At 44.9% G+C, this 18,150-nt stretch overlaps 1 protein-coding gene across 2 annotated transcripts in view; it reads left to right on the top strand.

The window, feature by feature from the left end:
• ERICH6 (glutamate rich 6) overlaps positions 1–17,949 on the top strand; it is a 33,610-nt gene extending 15,661 nt beyond the window's left edge. For both annotated transcript variants that reach the window (XM_053390275.1, XM_053390274.1), the window contains exons 9-18: positions 1,582–1,640; positions 1,859–1,975; positions 6,638–6,736; positions 6,825–6,982; positions 7,603–7,697; positions 10,454–10,617; positions 11,792–11,877; positions 13,763–13,921; positions 15,564–15,795; positions 17,683–17,949. In XM_053390275.1, coding sequence (XP_053246250.1) covers positions 1,582–1,640; positions 1,859–1,975; positions 6,638–6,736; positions 6,825–6,982; positions 7,603–7,697; positions 10,454–10,617; positions 11,792–11,877; positions 13,763–13,921; positions 15,564–15,795; positions 17,683–17,943 — 1,430 coding nt within the window. In that variant the 3' untranslated portion in view covers positions 17,944–17,949. The remainder of the gene's footprint in view (positions 1–1,581; positions 1,641–1,858; positions 1,976–6,637; positions 6,737–6,824; positions 6,983–7,602; positions 7,698–10,453; positions 10,618–11,791; positions 11,878–13,762; positions 13,922–15,563; positions 15,796–17,682) is intronic.
• The last annotated feature ends 201 nt before the right edge of the window (positions 17,950–18,150 follow it).

The following is an 18,150-nucleotide window of genomic DNA, read 5'->3' as shown; positions in this document are numbered from 1 at the left end:
CAGAAAAATTTACATCACAGGAAATGATGCTACTCTCAGTGTCTGTCTCCAGCCTCAGGCTGGATTTATGTCAGCACTTCTTGTCCTGTTTCTTCAGCATCTTGTTGTTCCAAGATATTCTTCAGTTGCTTTTTTTGGGTAAATTTGTGGTTTTCCCTTGTGAATATCAGCACACAAATACTTGCAGCAGCTACTCTGGCCTGCGCTCTGAGGCATCTGTTTCCAAGTTTCCCATTTTAAATGGCAAGCTGTAGCCTTGAAAGGCAGACAACCCAATCGATGGTTTAAACTATCAAGCTCTTCTTCTTTTAACCTCTAGCAATGCTCCATTGCTGCTCATTTGCTGGGTAGAATCCAGATGCGGCTCCTCAAGGAGCACATTCCCCACCCTGCCCAATTTTTCAGTTTACTATTCCACTCTTCCTTCAGCAATGGAACCACATGGGCAGGCACTGGCTCTATATAAACACCTAACTGTTAAAGGCCCAATTTAATTTACATTAAGTGATTTCCTCAAATCTCTCCTAACTGAATTTCAATAAATCTCATTGTAACAGTTTTCCAACTTTTCAATAAAATTTACTTATTCAAATTTCTATCTTCCTTCCTTTTCATAATATTTTCAGTCCGTAATGTTATAGAATTCAACATACTTTAATCCTAGGCCAATTTGGTACTTACAAGTGATCTACTTATATGATATTTGAATATCTAGCTAAATAGTCCTTAAATTTCTTCCACTCTTCTTGATGTTCCTCTTCTTTTTGATCGTGGATTCTTCCAGTCAGGTCGGCCAGCTCCAAAAAGTCCAGCGTCTTCATCTGCCATTCTTCCACTGTTGGTATTTCTAAAATCATGCCAATTTTAAGTGATGCCTTGCAGGCTCTGCAAGATCTGGCATGATTTTGGGCAAGAATTCACCCAAAATGGAGACACTCTTGCCCAAAATTGGTGCTGCTGGCAGAGGCAGTGGTGCAAACAGGACACCTGTGGGCCTGAAGCAGCATCCTCACCTTGCCTAATGACTGGACTGGCTTTGCTTGCCAGTGTACATTCACCAACATGTGGAACTGGAGGACCAGTCTTCTAAGGGCACTTCTAAGAGAGATTATTTGGGTGTTGATGGTCTAGTGACATCATGCACAAACACAATGGAACATGTGCAGTGTCTCTGGGAAAGGGGTATTCCCCCCCTCCAGAACATCTTGAGGTGCACAGCTGGCCCTGCCATCAGTCCATGTCCACTGGGCATATGGATGGGCACAAGCTGCGGCACCCTGCTCTTTGTGTACTGGGAAGGATTTGCACATGCCAGGGGTAGGCAGCATGGTGTCCTCCAGAGGCTTTGAACTGCAATTCCCATCATCCCTCACCATTGGCCACACTGGCTGGGTATGATGGGAGCTGTAGTCTGAAACATGTTCAAGGTATCACAATTGGGTGCCACAATTGGCTGTCGCTGGCCTGTTGCTACTTCAGCATCCCCAGTCCTAAATAAGCGATGTGGGTGTGTCCTTTGATTCAGACCTTAAAAGCAAGAACGGACCAATTTCCTAACCCATTCTCCTTGTGTATGTTTAGATATCTACGCCGTCTGGTACGAGGACCTCAGCTGCTTAGACATTTTGTGCGACACGGAGGTATTTGTCACTCGTGGTCTCTGCACATTTTGGCCAAAGCATCCTCCCAACTCAACGTCCCCACCGCCATCCCTTTCCCTTTTGCTTTCAGCCAAATCTAGGCTGATGCCATTCATCTTTGGGAACATTCTGGGCAACGAGGTTCTAGATTTGAAATTGAATTAATCTCTTGTATTGTATTGTTCATTGTATTGTGTTTTTTTTCTTTTTCTTTTAAGTTTCAAGAAGACTTCTTAAAGCTGTTTCAGGAATCTCTACGCACCCTGTCCAGCGTTGGTCCACCAACTATACTAGCCTATAGGCCAGAATCATCAAGAGAAGACATTAATTTCGAGGTGGTGTCTCTATCCATTCTGTGGTTTGTGCATGTAGGATAACCAGGGAGATGTGTGCGTAAAATAACACACAGGGAAATGTGTGGTGCATTGCACACTTTTGTGCAAACCTACAGTGTAGTGCTTTTGAAGTGTCACCACTTATGAATGCATATCTTTGTGTGACTGAATGTCCCATTTCCTCTAAACACACGTGCACACACACTTTTCTCTTTGATGTACTAATTTTCTGTATGCATATTTCAATACGTGACCCCAAACCCCTGCCACCAGACCTGCATCTCAGAAGGGGCTATACCACATACTTTTAAAAACATACTGATTTGCTTAGCTAAGTAGCCTGAGAAGAACGCTGCATAAAGACAAAATAAAATGGTAAATAGCATTCAGAAGTGGAAGAGTTGAAACTATTTGGTGTCTAGAGGCAGGTATACTCCAGAAACTTATGCGGGGAAGCCTCATCCTGTGTCTAGATTGCCGTTTGTCACGCTTTCCAGGAAACAGATGGCTCTAAGATCCTTAAAGAAATTGGATCATTTACAGTTGCCTGTAATCCCTTGAGAAAGGGAAAGGGAAACAAGACTCTCCAAGCCATCCTTGATGTTAATCAAGATTAACAAGTCTGGATTTGGGAGAGGAGACCAGGAAAGGAACAACAAGTGATATAGTTCAGTGGTGTGTTACTGTTTGACACCACCTGTTCCAGTAAAAAATGAGAGCTGCAGGCAAGTTGAAGAGGTGTATGGGTCTTTTTTTAGAAATGTGCAAAATGTGTCAAAGGCCTGGAAACGATGCCTTATGAGGAACGGCTAAGGGAGCTGGGCATGTTTAGCCTGGAGAAGAGGAGGTTAAGGGGTGATATGATAGCCATGTTCAAATATATAAAAGGATGTCACATAGAGGAGGGAGAAAGGTTGTTTTCTGCTGCTCCAGAGAAGCGGACATGGAGCAATGGATCCAAACTACAAGAAAGAAGATTCCACCTAAACATTAGGAAGAACTTCCTGACAGTAAGAGCTGTTCGACAGTGGAATTTGCTGCCAAGGAGTGTGGTGGAGTCTCCTTCTTTGGAGGTCTTTAAGCAGAGGCTTGACAACCATATGTCTGGAGTGCTCTGATGGTGTTTCCTGCTTGGCAGGGGGTTGGGCTCGATGGCCCTTGTGGTCTCTTCCAACTCTATGATTCTATGATTCTATAAGACTTGAGGAAGCAAGCTCTGTTGAACTGATAGCGGAAATTAGATTATTGGATTGGGAAAAGGCACCAGTTCTTTAAACCCTATGTTACTTTCCCTCTCTCCATTCAGCATTTTGCTAGCCAAATTTTACATTAGTCATTTTTAAATTTATTTTTTAAAGAGCATCCACATGAATTGCCTGAACACTGTAGTAAATTCTGATGAAAATCCATTGCAGAAATATCGCCATTTCCAATTTACAGGGTGTGGGATGGGTAGGGAGAATAATAGTCAGTATTATTGCAAAAGCCAAAAACTACCAGGGTTGAATGACTTCCTATTCTAAGGTGAGAATTCATTTAAGAAAATTCATTGATTGAGAATTCATTTAAGAAAAGCAATATTCTGAAATCCAAGGGTTTGAGATTTTCCCCAGGAGCGGGGAAATTATAATCACTTAGTGTTTTCTTTACTTACTTTGTTGGCGAGATGAATTAGTCATAATTATCATCTATAAGAAAGAAGCAGCTATGTTATTTCTGTAGGCGAAATTGACTGATTCTGGCACTTTGTTTGCATAAAGTTTGTTCCACGGGTTCTTATTAAAAGGGCACAGTGCCTTATTGTCCAATGGTGTATACAAGTTGCTGGTATGTTACCGAATTTTGAAGTAATACTGATGGAACCTGCCAAGTTCCAGCTCTGCTTTATTTAGGCACACAGAGTTCTGCCTGACTTCAGTCAGGAGATGAACCTCACAACCTTGATATTGTATACAGGAATCTCAACTCTCTTTTTGCATTTTGCAGAGTGAGATGTTGCGTGTTATGGACATTTAGGAGGCAGTTTTGTGAAAGCTAAATACTTATAAATCTCACTGATTTCCGTGAGAGTGAGCTAAGCAGAGATTTCAACTCTCCCTTCAAAGTAATGGGACTTTTAGGAGTTATTAATGGTCATGCCGAGCTGCTCGCTAAAATAATATCTGACAGCTAAATGCAAAAAATGTAGCCTCTGGGTTGTAGCCAAAATATGTATTTGCAATATTTTATTTAAATGCCTTAAAAGGAAGTGTCGTGGGAATAACAGGGAGGGGCATTCTTTTAAAGCCATCAGAGTTTGTCAGCTGTAGCCTGAGAATTTGCAAGTTCAGCATTCATCCTGTTTCTGCATTTGAACTTGCGGGTGGCTATAGTCAAAATGACTTGCTCTCCACTGTCAAAAATAAAAATAAAAAATGAATACACCTCAGGGCCAAGGGAAGATATTCCCACCTGCTCTGCAGTCTTTTCACAGCACCTGAATGAGACTTGCAGACAGCAGTCTGAGAACCTCTGCATTATGGGGATAGAGATCTGAGAAAAAGCTGGGAAGTAGGGATTATTTGCTTAGCATGATAACTAGGTCATATCCTTCTTCTACAAACTGGCACCCTCCAGATTTTCTGGACTACAACGCCCATCAACCCTATAATTTAAATAAACTTTTTCATAATGCTTTTTTCTGCTTCAGAAACTTTTCACGATTCTGGGGACAAGTAACCAAAACAGGAGAGGACTGCACCCCAGTTCCCACCCTTGCCTAACCCTGCAAGCCTTTCCTTCATTCAGTTTCCTTTCCCTGCTCCTTTGTTCAGTAGATGCAGCCCTCAGTGCTGGTCACTGCGTGTTATGAGCAAATGCAATGCAGTAATTTCAATTTTCGATTTGGATTCATGGCCTCTATTTTATTAGGGATGGCATTCCTGACAACTTTAACATTGCCCCCTGCTGGTCGTTCGCTGTAGCGCTGCATTGAATTATTTCTGCTGCTGTTTATTCTTTCCTTGGAGCTTTGGAAAGCCAAGGAGCTGCTTGTTTTCTTATGCCGTTTACAGAAGGAGGCTTAAAATAAGCCTGTTCAGATTGCTTGCTGTGGTTTTTTAGCGTGCCTTTGGGGACAATTCATGCCCAGGTAATAAAAAAAAAAAATCCCTGCAGTCCTTAACACAGGACCCTCCCCTCCATTTTCCTCATCTACTTAGTTTTGGATGAAAGTGAATGCTGTCAGGTGACTTGGAGGGCTTCAGTTTCACTTATTTACACTCTGAGAGGTTTAAAAAATACTTAATTCTGACCGAGAGCAGAGTCTTGCACATTGTTGTTGCTGTTATTCCATTTTCAGTACATGCTTGCACCTTTAAAACACATTTGAAGCACATCCTTTCCCTCAAAAAATTCTAGGCACTGTAGTTACCGGGAATTGGAACTCTGGGAGTGAATAAGCTACACGTATTTATTTTGCTTTAACTTTTGTGTTAAGAAGATACAGGGGCAGGATTTGTGTTTTACCAGATGCACTGCGATTTGTGCATCTGAGGCTTGACTATGACAAAATCATGGGTTTGTAATGACCAGCACCAGCATACCTCACTCGCCTCAAAGGTGGCAAAATGGCTAAAAACAGTTGCAAAAGAATCTGTTGCAAATGTAAACATTACATGTCGTGAGCTGGATCCAGATCCGGTGCACCAACTCCTAGGAGTGGGGTGAATTCAGCCCCCTCAAAATCTGTTGGCACAGGGGTGGGCTCTGCGCTTGGCCTCCTCCCGGTGATGCGATGTTGCATGTGCATTGCGGGCATGATGTCACACGTGTGCGACACATGCTGGGCCCATGACATCACATGTGAACGCTGTGCACCAGGAACCACCTCCATCCCACCCCCCAATATTCAGTGCAAGACTGCGCCTCTGATCCAGAGTTACTCTCAGCAGAGTTCTGCTTGCTCTGGAGGAAGGAGATAGGATTGTTGATTGATCCTCCCCCTCCCGCCCCTTGCCCCTCATGCTGCTTGGGGGGGGGGACGTGACCCTTAAACCTTTGGAGCAGCTTGCCAGGTAGCACAGGGGGCTGCACAGGGAAAGAGAAATTGGCTAAAACAGTTCCCCCATCCCTTCTCCAGTGGGGAAGTTTTAATGTTTGATGTTTTATAGTGTTTTTAATATTCTGTTGGGAGCCTCCCAGAGTGACTGGGGAAACTGGGGAAAGTAAATTATTATTATTATTATTATTATTATTATTATTATTATTATTATTGCCTCCACAGGATTTCAGTGCCTTACATGAATGGAAAGAGCCCTTTTGCCCATGGAATGACCGTGGATCAGATGCAATAAAACAGACAACAGGATTGAAATAGCTGCAAAATAAGATTACAAGAATGGGAGCATTTCTCCATTAAGCAAATCTAAAATAGTGACATTTGGGGTGACACCCCCCTCCAATAAAAAAACATTGGAAAGGGCTTGGAGACATTTCAGCCGCCTTTACCATAGGCTAGAGCACTTTTCAGCTTTCTTTATTAACATAGGCTAGATCCCTTTTCAGCCTAGCTACATTTCAGTCCTTAATTTTTTTTTTTAAATTACACACCTAATATTGAACTTTCCCGCAAGGTGATTGTCATCACTAACGTCTTCAAAATGTTCCGTTTCCTCTCTGCAGTTGGAAAAACACTATGGAGAAATCTGTGAGTTCTGTGGCAGCCCACTGAGAAATTATCCGTCATTTGAAAGTCTAGAACAAATAGCAGAATATGGAAATGTAAGTAATGGGGAAATCATGCTAATGGCATCACTACAAAGTCAAGAGCGACGTGGCCGCGAGATAACTGTAGGATCTTGCCTTCCAGCTTTTCTGTTGCCAGCAATGCAGAGATCTTCACGAGTTCATTGTCAATGAGAAAAAGCGCTATGTGAAGGAAGGAGTTCAGCTGATTGATATCACCACTAAGCAGGTCGAAGGAACTGCGGAAGAGAGGAAAAAAGCCAGAGAAAGAGCTCGCCAAAGGTATTGCAAGCCGGCTGGTGTACATGCTACTTTCAGGAACAATTTTGGTATCATTTGGGGCAAGCCAGCATTTCTGAAGTGCTTTGCAAGAAAGAGCAGGGTAATGATTGCAGTGGCACCTTGATTCTCGAACAGCTTGGCTCCCAAACAAATCGGCTCCCGAACACTGCAAACCCGGAAGTAAGTGTTCTGGTTTGCGAATGTTTTTCAGAAGCCGAATGTCTGACATGGCTTCCGCTGCTTCCGATTGAGTGCAGGAAGCAGCCAATCGGAAGCCGCACCTTGGTTTTCGAACGGTTTCAGGAGTCGAACGGAACAGATTAAGTTCGAGAATCAAGGTACCACTGTATATTGAGTTTTGAGCTTTCCTGCTACTTCAGGAGGTATGGCCCTGATTCATAGGCTTTAGCTAATTGTTACACCCAAACATGTGCAGTCAAACTTTCTGTTATAGAAAAATACATCGCTGAGCAAGACCAGGGTGATCTGTAGCAGAAGAGCATCTCTTCTGTTTCAGTGGCTAAAAGATCAGCTAGTCACCTTGCCAGCCCTCCAAGAGGATCTGGAATTCAACGTTTAAGAAATTGGGGGTTCATGCCATGTACGTTTTGATTTTGCAGGTTGAAGGAGAAACAAATGGCCCAACAGGCTGTCCACCTCCCAAGAGAGAAAGCAGAGAGAGAAAAGGACGTCTCTCCAACTCATGTCTTTGACTGTGAGTTCTAATTTTTCTGCAAATTATTATGGACAGTACTCATTAGTGGGTGAAACCATGAGAATGGCTCTTATATAGCAGAGATTGAAAACTGGCACATATTCACTCTTACACTAGAATCTTGCCCTGTCCCCAGCCAGATGATGACACTTGTAGTTCAGCAACATCTGGAGGGTCAGAGTTACCCATCCCTGGATTAAATGGTCTCTTGGGTCAGATCTAGCATGTTCCTACCAATAATAGTAATAATAATAATAATAATAATAATAATAATAATAATACCGTATTTTTCGCACGATTGGACGCACCGGACCATAGGGCACACCTAGTTTTTTGGGGGGGAAATAAAGGAAAAAAAATTTCCCTTTATCCCCCCCCCAAAAGCAGGTCAGGGAAACCGAACCAGGTCGAGGAACAGCGGGATAGTGGCGCTGCACCTCCCTGCTGTCCCCCGAGCTTGTGGGGCTGGCTGATGTCTGCCTGGCGCGCGGGGCGCTCTGCTTCAGGGCGCCCCGCCCGCCGGGCGGCAGGCTGCTATCCGCAGCTTGGGGAGCCTTGCGGGGAACTCCTGCAGGGCTCCCCACCCTGCGGATGTCTGCCCTGCGCGAGGGGCGCTCTGATTCAGGGCGCCCCACCCGCCGGGCGGCAGGCTGCTATCCGCAGCTTGGGGAGTCTTGCGGGGAACTCCTGCAGGGCTCCCCACCCTGCGGATGTCTGCCCGGCGCGAGGGGCGCTCTGATTCAGGGCGCCCCGCCCGCCGGGCGGCAGGCTGCTATCCGCAGCTTGGGGAGTCTTGCGGGGAACTCCTGCAGGGCTCCCCACCCTGCGGATGTCTGCCCGGCGCGAGGGGCGCTCTGATTCAGGGCGCCCCACCCGCCGGGCGGCAGGCTGCTACCCGCAGCTTGGGGAGCCTTGCAGGGAACTCCTGCAGGGCTCCCCACCCTGCGGATGTCTGCCCAGCGCGAGGGGCGCTCTGATTCAGGGCGCCCCACCCGCCGGGCGGCAGGCTGCTATCCGCAGCTTGGGGAGCCTTGCAGGGAACTCCTGCAGGGCTCCCCACCCTGCGGATGTGTTCCCTAAGTGCCGGGCGCTCTGCTTTCAGGGCGCGCGACGCTCCGGGAAGCAGGCTGCTATCCGCAGCCTAGACATCCCTGCGGGATCTCCCGCAGGGTTGCCTAGGCTGCGGATGTGTTCCCGAAGCGCCGGGCGCTCTGCTTTCAGGGCGCCCGACGCTCCGGGAAGCAGGCTGCTATCCGCAGCCTAGACATCCCTGCGGCACCTCCCGCAGGGTTGCCTAGGCTGCGGATGTGTTCCCGAAGCGCCGGGCGCTCTGCTTTCAGGGCGCCCGACACTCCGGGAAGCAGGCTGCTATCCGCAGCCTAGACATCCCTGCGGCACCTCCCGCAGGGTTGCCTAGGCTGCGGATGTGTTCCCGAAGCGCCGGGCGCTCTGCTTTCAGGGCGCCCGACGCTCCGGGAAGCAGGCTGCTATCCGCAGCCTAGACACAGCTAGCGGAGCGCTAATCCCGAAGCTTGGGGCTGCGGAGCTCAGCGCGCCCCAAGCTTCTGGGTGCCGGCAAGGTCTAGACGGCTAGCGGAGACCTTGCCGGCACCCAGAAGCTTGGGGCGCGCTGAGCTCCGCACGCCCCAAGCTTCGGGATTAATGCAGCGCTCCGCTAGCCGTGGGAGAGCTGGGTCTCCCACGGCTAGCGGATAGCTTCCTGAAGCCTGGAGAGCGAGAGGGGTCGGTGCGCACCGACCCCTCTCACTTTCCAGGCTTCAGCGAAAGCCTGCATTCGCTCCATAGGACGCACACACATTTTCCCTTGCTTTTTAGGAGGGAAAAAGTGCGTCCTATGGTGCGAAAAATACGGTAATAATTTATTTATACCACGCCCATCTGGCTGGGTTTCCCCAGCCACTCTGGGAAGCTTCCAACAAAACACTAAAATACAATAACCTATTAAACATTAAAAGCTTCCCTAAACAGGGCTGCCTTCAGATGTCTTCTAAAAGTTTGGTAGTTATTTTTCTCTTTGACACCTGGTGGGAGGGCGTTCCACAGGGCGGGTGCCACTACCGAGAAGGCTCTCTGCCTGGTTCCCTGTAACTTGGCTTCTCGCAGCGAGGGAACCGCCAGAAGGCCCTTGGCACTGGACCTCAGTGTCCAGGCAGAACGATGGAGGTGGAGACGCTCCTTCAGGTATACTGGACTGAGGTAGTTTAGGGCTTTAAAGGTCAGCACCAACACTATGAATTGTGCTCGGAAATGTACTGGGAGCCAGTGTAGGTCTTTCAAGACCAATGTTATATGGTCTCAGCGGCCGCTCCCAGTCACCAGTCTAGCTGCCGCATTCTGGATTAGTTGTAGCTTCCGGTTCACCAACACACCTAGATAAGAGATGTGCATTGTATTTTTTTTTAACTCTCTGTTTTATTGTTTCAGGTTAGTAAACAGGTTCATTTAAGACTCTTAATATAAACATATGTTGTAATTTTTACCTTGGCTGCTAATCCAATTTGTGTTGCTGCTGTGTTTTGCTATAATTTCTTTATTCGTTTTTAACTCCATTATAGTGGTTTTTAATTTCATATTGGGAGCCGCGCTAATAATTTGTATTGAAGAGCAAGCTATTAAAAACCCAAATGAAACAAAATAAATCTGAACTAAATTGAAATTGGTTTTTGTTCTACTTAGTTCAAGTTTATTGAATAACCTTTATTGAACAACATTCTGTGCTGCTTCATGTTCCCTAGATACTCGGCAACTCAGCACCATTTCCTACTGCCTGTCCCAATATAGACCTTCTATAACGGGCTGGACAAAGATGCCTCTCCAGGGAATTAAATTCCGAAGTCCCAGGAGCCAAGACGCAAGCTACAGCATCTCTAGCTGTGATTTCACTATTGCAGGTGGAAAGGTAACCACCTGGATTTTCCTGCGCTGGAACCCCATTAATGGACCTGCGTCTTCTTCCAGGATAAAAACATTCATAGGACAGAGCATTCTGCATTTGACTATGGCAACAGCTGCACCACACATTTAAAGCACCATAATACCACTTTTTTTAGGGACGCGGCTGGCACTGTGGGTTAAACCACTGAGCCTAGGACTTGCAGATCAGAAGGTCAGCACTTCGAATCCCTGCGACGGGGTGAGCTCCCGTTGCTCGGTCCCTGCTCCTGCCAACCTAGCATTTTGAAAGGATGTCAAAGTGCAAGTAGATAAATAGGTACCACTCCAGTGGGAAGGTAAACGGCGTTTCCGTGCACTGCTCTGGTTTGCCAGAAGCGGCTTAGTCATGCTGGCCACATGACCCGGAAGCTGTATGCCGGCTCCCTCGGCCAATAAAGCGAGATGAGTGCCGCAACCCCAGAGTCGGCCATGACTGGACCTAATGGTCAGGGGTCCCTTTATCTTTACCTTTAATACCACTTTAAAAGTCATGGCTCCCCACCCCCACATCCTGGAGACTGTCATTTGTTAAGGATGATGAGAGTTCTTAGGAGACCTCTGTTTCCCTCCCAGACCGACATTTCCCAGAGTGATTTAACCACCAGTCCCTCTTCCTATGGAACTCTGGGATTTGTAGTTCTAGCAGGGATGCTGGAGCAGCAGACTTCCTGTATTGACAGAGGGTTGGGTTTGAAGCCACTTTCCAACTCTAGGTTTCCAGCTTTTGTATGGACAGTGATTGGTTTTGGAATGGACTTTAGTTGCTGGCAGAATGCAGGCTTGAATGTTTGCCTATGTAACATCCAACCTGGTTGCCGCGGAGGAAAGGCCTGCGACCGCTTGACTGAGATCTTGCACTCTGGTGCCTCCATTCCCAGAACTGTCAACTATTAACCGTCACTTGGCTACAGGATCACAGAGCTGGGAGTCAGCAGGTCTGACTAGAAACTCATCAACTTGTAGAAGGAGAAAACTGGGAAGAGACAATTCAGTCGGGCAGCGTAGCTTTTTGTTACCTAATCCCACCACCCTTTTTGTGTAGTGACCTTTTTCTTCTTCTTCTTGCCTTTTGTATACTAATTCTCCTGAAAACAAAATATCGTTTTAAAGTACGTGTCTTGTTTTCCTTTCGTGTGCAGTTGCTGAAAAACCAGTTCTTCCAGCAATACTACAAAAACGGTGTGAAGTTTCTTACCATGTTTCCAGATGGTAGTGCACAAATATTGTATCCTTTTTGTGGTTTTGGTTTTTTTGACTTGTGGCGATAACTGAGGCACATCTTCACAGTATTAAGGGTATAATTCAGCCAAAGCTAAGCACATTTTAAGTCCCATCAATTTCATTGGGAAAAGGTTAAGAACTCAACTCAAATTCAACTATGCGTGTAACTTTACCTCACCTTTTAACCACCCTGTCATGGTCACAGTCAATATTGTGGTAAAGAGGGTGGTTTTTTCCTATTTCTATCTATGCTTATACGTGAGGAGCAGATTCCCGTCCTCCTTAGTAATATTGCGAATGTTGGACCAAGGAATTAGTGCTTTACAAAGCTATAAGGAAGTGATCTTTGTGCCTGCAAATGTCAGGGCTGCTATACTGCTTTGTCTCCAATCAGTGCATGTTCCATAACTTCCCCCTGAAATCCTGTAACTTTTTATACCACAACTGTTACGGGGTGTTTTTGTCCCACTTTGCTTGGGCTGTAGTGCGAGAGTAACGCCCCTGCTGATGGCAGTAATGCAATAATGTTGGAGAAATATTACAAAACTAATAAATCAGAATATGTGGATGTTCCAGTATAAATCCACCGCTATTACTGTATCAGTGACGTGTTGCAGAATGCACCCGTGGAAAATCACCGGTCTGGAGGGGTCCCAAGTGTCAGCACTTGTAAAAGAGCAGCTAGTACAGGTTATTAGTAAGCTATTAATTATGCAATCCTAAAGCCATCAAGGGCAGTGGTTCTCAAAGGGTGTGGTGCGCCCCTGGCACTGCTGTGGCAGGAAGATTCAAGGATAATCAAAAAAACATTTAAATATTTCAGTGCAGTGCAGTATAGTATAGTATCAAAATAATGTTTTTATTTCCAGAATATGGATAGATATTCAAGAGTACTGCTTATTCTTCTACAGTTCCCCAGAATCTATTGTCAACAAGGATTTTCAACTAATATGAAAGATCAGAAAAGAGAAAGACTTTGTGTTGATGAGATGAGAGTTTGTTTGTCTGTCTCAGATTAGGCCTAAGAAGCAAGCTCACACTTCTCATTGAGTTTGTATACCTACTTAATGTAAAAGGCTTGCTTATAATTATATTTGGGGAACGACCCATGTTCTTATGTAGCTGCATCCTTTTATACTTTCTGGACTTCCCATGTTCATATTATAAAGTTGTGTTCTGTGTTATAAATCAGGCACCACAAAGAGTTGTTTCTTTTTGTTATGCAATGTATTTCTTATCAGTTAGAAAAGCAGTGAGCTAATTTTTATTCTGAAAGTGTTGCCCAGAGACAAAAGTTGGAGAACCTCTGCACTAGGAGTAAGCCACACCGAATTTAGTGGAATATAACTTCTCAGTAGGTGTGTATAGTGTTGCACTGCAAAGGCTTTAAAGGCTATTAATGGCTCATAACTGAGTCTGGGGGGAAATGGGTTACCATGCTACTAGATAAAGGTGAAGATGGAACTAGATAAAAAGTAGCATGTTCCAAACTCCAAGCCAGGCAGCCACAATTTGGACCAGTTGAAGGATTTTCCTAGGAGCTACTATTTCACTTTATCGAAGGTGGTGGGTTTTTGCTGCAATCTTAGCCACTCTGTTTTGCTATTAAACAACCCTGGAAGGGGTAGTAACAGTGTTTGTTTGGGTTTGTTTGCTTGTTTTTATTGAAGATTTTATTGGGTTACAGAAGTACACATAGTGTTTCTGGTGTTTGTTGTGATATGGGTGCAAAAGCATAGCAGAAAGTAGGACTGAATCGTTCAGAAGTGGTATCCAAAAACACACACGCACACAAAGAACTAATCAGTTGAAGCCATGCACACACCTTGATAACGCGACAACGTTCCTAAGCATGTTAATGGGCCCATTGGAACCTTATCTACATACAGCTATCCCTCTGGAAATCTGGCGATTATCATTGTACGAAGGAATGAGGGCACAGGCTACGTTGCCATAGTACAAGACGACAAGCCTGAGAATGCAGAAATCCAAGCAGTGTTCGATTCCTGTGGCAATGGGACTTGCTATCATTCAAATGGAAATGTGTGGTACGTTCAGTTCATTCAGTTTGGTCTTGTTGTTTTACGTTTAGGTAGTAAAATGTATACCAGTGTTTTGTACTTGTAAATTGAAGGGTGGTCAGGACCTCGTTTTCTAATTCAAAAAAATGCTGTGTCCTTTGTTAACCAAATGGCAAATAAAGAATACTGGAGATTACTGGTGAAAATTCCAACTGAACTTTAAAAATGGATTTCCTGCCGATAAAACCACAAGAATTGGAAATTTGAGAGCCATTTCGAAAGGTTCACATTTGTTCCCAGAATAGTCACGTGTTTCAGCCCTGCTGTGAGAAAGGGAAGTTATAAGACAGAATGGCGTTTTAGCTGCTGGGCTGTGGCTTCCTTTCAGCAGAGGCAGGCTGGCAGAATTAGCAGCAAGGGGGAGAGGTTAGCGTCTGAGCAAGGGACCATGGCTGAATGCCAGTCAGGGACGAAGAAGTAAGATGGGTGCAAGAGCAGCCTGACAGGAAGATGTTCAGCACATGAGGTTTGTCCCATCACAACAACACTGCGCTAGGAGAAACGGCATCCTCTGAACTTGCTGAGCTCCGGGGTATTAAAAACCCCATGAGGCCAAATTTGTAGTTCTGCCTCCCGATGAAAGAAATGCTAAGTGATAAATTGTGTAGGTTTTAATCAGTCGGTCAGCTCATTAAATACGTTTACATTTTCCTGTAAGTAAAATCGACCAGTGCCAGTGTGGTGTAGTGGTTAAGAGCGGTAGACTCGTAATATGGTGAACCGGGTTCACTTCCCTGCTCCTCCACATGCAGCTGCTGGGTGACATTGGGCACACTTCTCTGAAGTCTCTCAGCCCCACTCACCTCACAGAGTGTTTGTTGTGGGAGAGGAAGGGAAAGGAGATTGTTAGCTGCTTTGAGACTCCTTAGGATAGTGATAAAGCGGGATATCAAATCCAAACGCTTCTTCTTTTTCAAACTTTTTAAAAAAAGAAAACACATTCCTTGTTTTCACATTGATGAATGCCTATGCCACAGCAGCTATATTAGAAAAGGTACCCCCTCCTATGTCAAAAGAGAAGGAACAATTCTTCTGGGATGGTGTCTGTGTCAAATTAATTGGGGGCAGCTTGTTAGCCAGTAAAAGGTTTTTAATGGAATAATTAGTTAAACACTATCCTATTTATCTAGCAATGGAGACGATGATCCTAAGAGTTGGGTGGGCTGATCTTTGATGAGGTAAGTGACCCCGGTGTGGAGGCAAGCCAGTATTTGGTTTTTGTTGATCCAAACTTGGAGCTTCCCCTTGTACATTCGCCATTCCCCCCCCCCCTATTTGATTTGGCAGTACAGTGGTACCTTGGGTTACAGACACTTCAGGTTACAGACTCCGCTAACCCAGAAATAGTACCTCAGGTTAAGAACTTTGCTTCAGGATGAGAACAGAAATCGTGTGGCGGCAGCGGGAGGCCCCATTAGCTAAAGTGGTACCTCAGGTTAAGAACAGTTTCAGGTTAAGAACGCACCTCCAGAACAAATTAAGTTCTTAACACGAGGTACCACTGTATCTGGATGTGAAGATATTTTCAGACAAGGGCTTGGGCTGTACAGCCAGGTTTTCTCCCCTTCCCATTCTGAGGTCCTCTCAAGTTGTTATTTTCCACATTTAGGATAAATGTTACGATTCGAGGAGGACATTATTCGGACGAAGCTGGCAACAAAGTGAAAACGTGGATCTGGCCCAACAATTTGCAGAAGTGCGTCTCGAGAGCACCGTTTAAGCCAGTCTTTCTATCCTTGAACCAGAACGTTGGTGTCAGGATAGTTGAGCAAGACAGAGTAGCCATTTCTTTCCTTGCAAGGGGCAAGCAGGCAAAAATCAACATAGGAGCAAAAGTAAAGGTACTTTATTTTAGAGTTAATATGGAGGAGGGTGGATGAGTTTACATGTTCTTAAGGCACAGCTGAACAAGAGAGGGTGGGATTGTTTTGGGGGTAAATATAGAAAACATTTTCGAAAAAAGGACTGGAGCAGTTTGCTTCGAACTTACAGAGCTACTTGAAAAACGATGTTAAATCGGCCAAAGACTGACACATAGTTTATCTGGTTTGTACAAGACAATGCCTATAGTTCAGCATCACTTGACCAAATAAACCAAAATGTCAGTCAGATGGAAGTTGGGGTTCCCCTGCTCTAGTGAACAAAAAGAGGGAAACAATTTATAATTTCAAAAAGATTTATGAAAGCATGTACTTGTATGAATTTGTATAACCAAGAATTCAGGCTGAGACTCAAATGATGTGGCTTATAGGATAAGTTAAGAAAAAAGCAGACTGAGAACAGGCCAAGGAAGAATATTATATAAAACTTTTAAATTAAAAATCTAGTAGGTAGAACACTCTTCAGCCATGAAGTTTAAGAATTGCTTATGTAATCTGATCCATGCAGATTATCAGTGCGTCCATAACTGTTCTTGAGCTTCTCTCAAGCACACATTGCTTAGCAATATAGTTCCATACATTAAATTTCAGCAAATTTGAAAATGAGAACAGGAACGGCATGCTTTTTTTTTAACAGGGAGCACAGGAAATAGCAGTTTTAAGAGAATAAAAGGACATTGGGATGAATCCATCTAAGTTCTATTCAGAGTAGATCCATTGAAATTAATGGACCTAAGTTAGCCATTCCCATTAATTTCAATGGGTCTACTGTGAGTAGGAATAATATTGGACATATTAGCAAATGTCAGAGAATCCTGCCCTTCTTGAGGCTTCAGCAAATGTGGTGCCCATGTGCATGCGAAGAGGGAAGTTTCTGAAATACTCCCCTGACCTGAGTTGGTTTTATGCCTTTTGCTATTTCTGCAGTTTTAATGAGGTTGAATAAAAATAGGGTTGGTGTTTTGTTTTTTGAAAGCAACTTTTTAAAGAAAGGCTTTGGGAAGGGAAAACTGAAGGTGGCTCATCCACTTAATTCCATGTTCTCAAGTGGGTAGAAATTAGTGCTCTTTGAACTCCCCATTCCTTTTCCAGTTTGTTTTTGGCTTGTTTTTTTTTTTGTTTTGTTTTTTACATTTCCCCTCCCACTGGGAAGAATGAGAGGGAAATTAGTGAACCAACAATGCCAACTTCAGGGCTGGCGTAGTTAACCCCTGGTCTGAGGGCATGCCAGGGAATGGGGAAGTTCTCCAAATCACCCTCTTTTTAGCCTTGCCAACATCAAGGGACACGGGTGGCACTGTGGGTTAAACCACAGAGCCTAGGACTTGCCGATCAGAAGGTCGGCGGTTCGAATCCCTGCAGTGGGGTGAGCTCCCGTTGCTCGGTCCCTGCTCCTGCCAACCTAGCAGTTCGAAAGCACATCAAACTGCAAGTAGATAAATAGGTACCGCTCCAGCGGGAAGGTAAACAGTGTTTCTGTGTGCTGCTCTGGCCACATGACCCAGAAGCTGTACGCCGGCTCCCTCACCCGATAAAGCGAGATGAGCTCCGCAACCCGAGTCGGTCACGACTGGACCTAATGGTCAGGGGTCCCTTTACCTTTAACATCAACAAGGTCTGACCATCAGTAAATTCCAAGTAAGAAGAGGGAATCTGGTCCTTGCCTCTCTTCACGCTCAGAGAGAAATAAGAAAGCAATGTTGGTCAGTCTCACAGTAATAATTTCCCTTGATTTAAAACAATACTCAGGTTTCCTTCCCTGTGCGACCTTTCTGGCTTTCTGCAAGCGAGAACTGCCATGTGACTTGGGAACTACATTAACTCCTTGCTTTTTTGCTTCCTTAAAAGCCGCTCGCTGAGCATCACCCGTGGCCGAAGTTTGTGTCTGAAGATGACCTCTTCCTGTTTGCCTGCCGGATAAAGATTCTCCGCATCTTTGCTAAACTGCAAGGGTGTTTAGATTTTCCTAACAACGACTGGTGGTCTAAGCTCCAGCTCCCTTCGTTTCTTTTCACTAAGGCTTTGAAGTTAATGAACCTTTGTAAGGAATGTGAAATTAGTTCTGCTCTGGACACCTTAATCATGGAAACATTAAATTCACCAGCCTGATCATGATTATGTTATATGAAGATACTTGTTTCGTTGTTCAAAGGAATATTTACCGTTATGTTGAATTCTAGAGGTATTGGAAATCAGATCTCAGGATTCATTTAATAACAGTTCCATTTACGCTGGTCACATAACACGCAGTGCCTTCTTATGTTATACAGCAGAAAAAAGGGACGCGGACCCTACTTTAGGCAGGAAGTTAAATTA

Source organism: Podarcis raffonei, chromosome 5 (assembly GCF_027172205.1).
Source record: "Podarcis raffonei isolate rPodRaf1 chromosome 5, rPodRaf1.pri, whole genome shotgun sequence".
In the NCBI taxonomy this organism is placed as follows: domain Eukaryota; kingdom Metazoa; phylum Chordata; class Lepidosauria; order Squamata; family Lacertidae; genus Podarcis; species Podarcis raffonei.
This window is presented reverse-complemented; position numbering and strand designations above follow the sequence as displayed.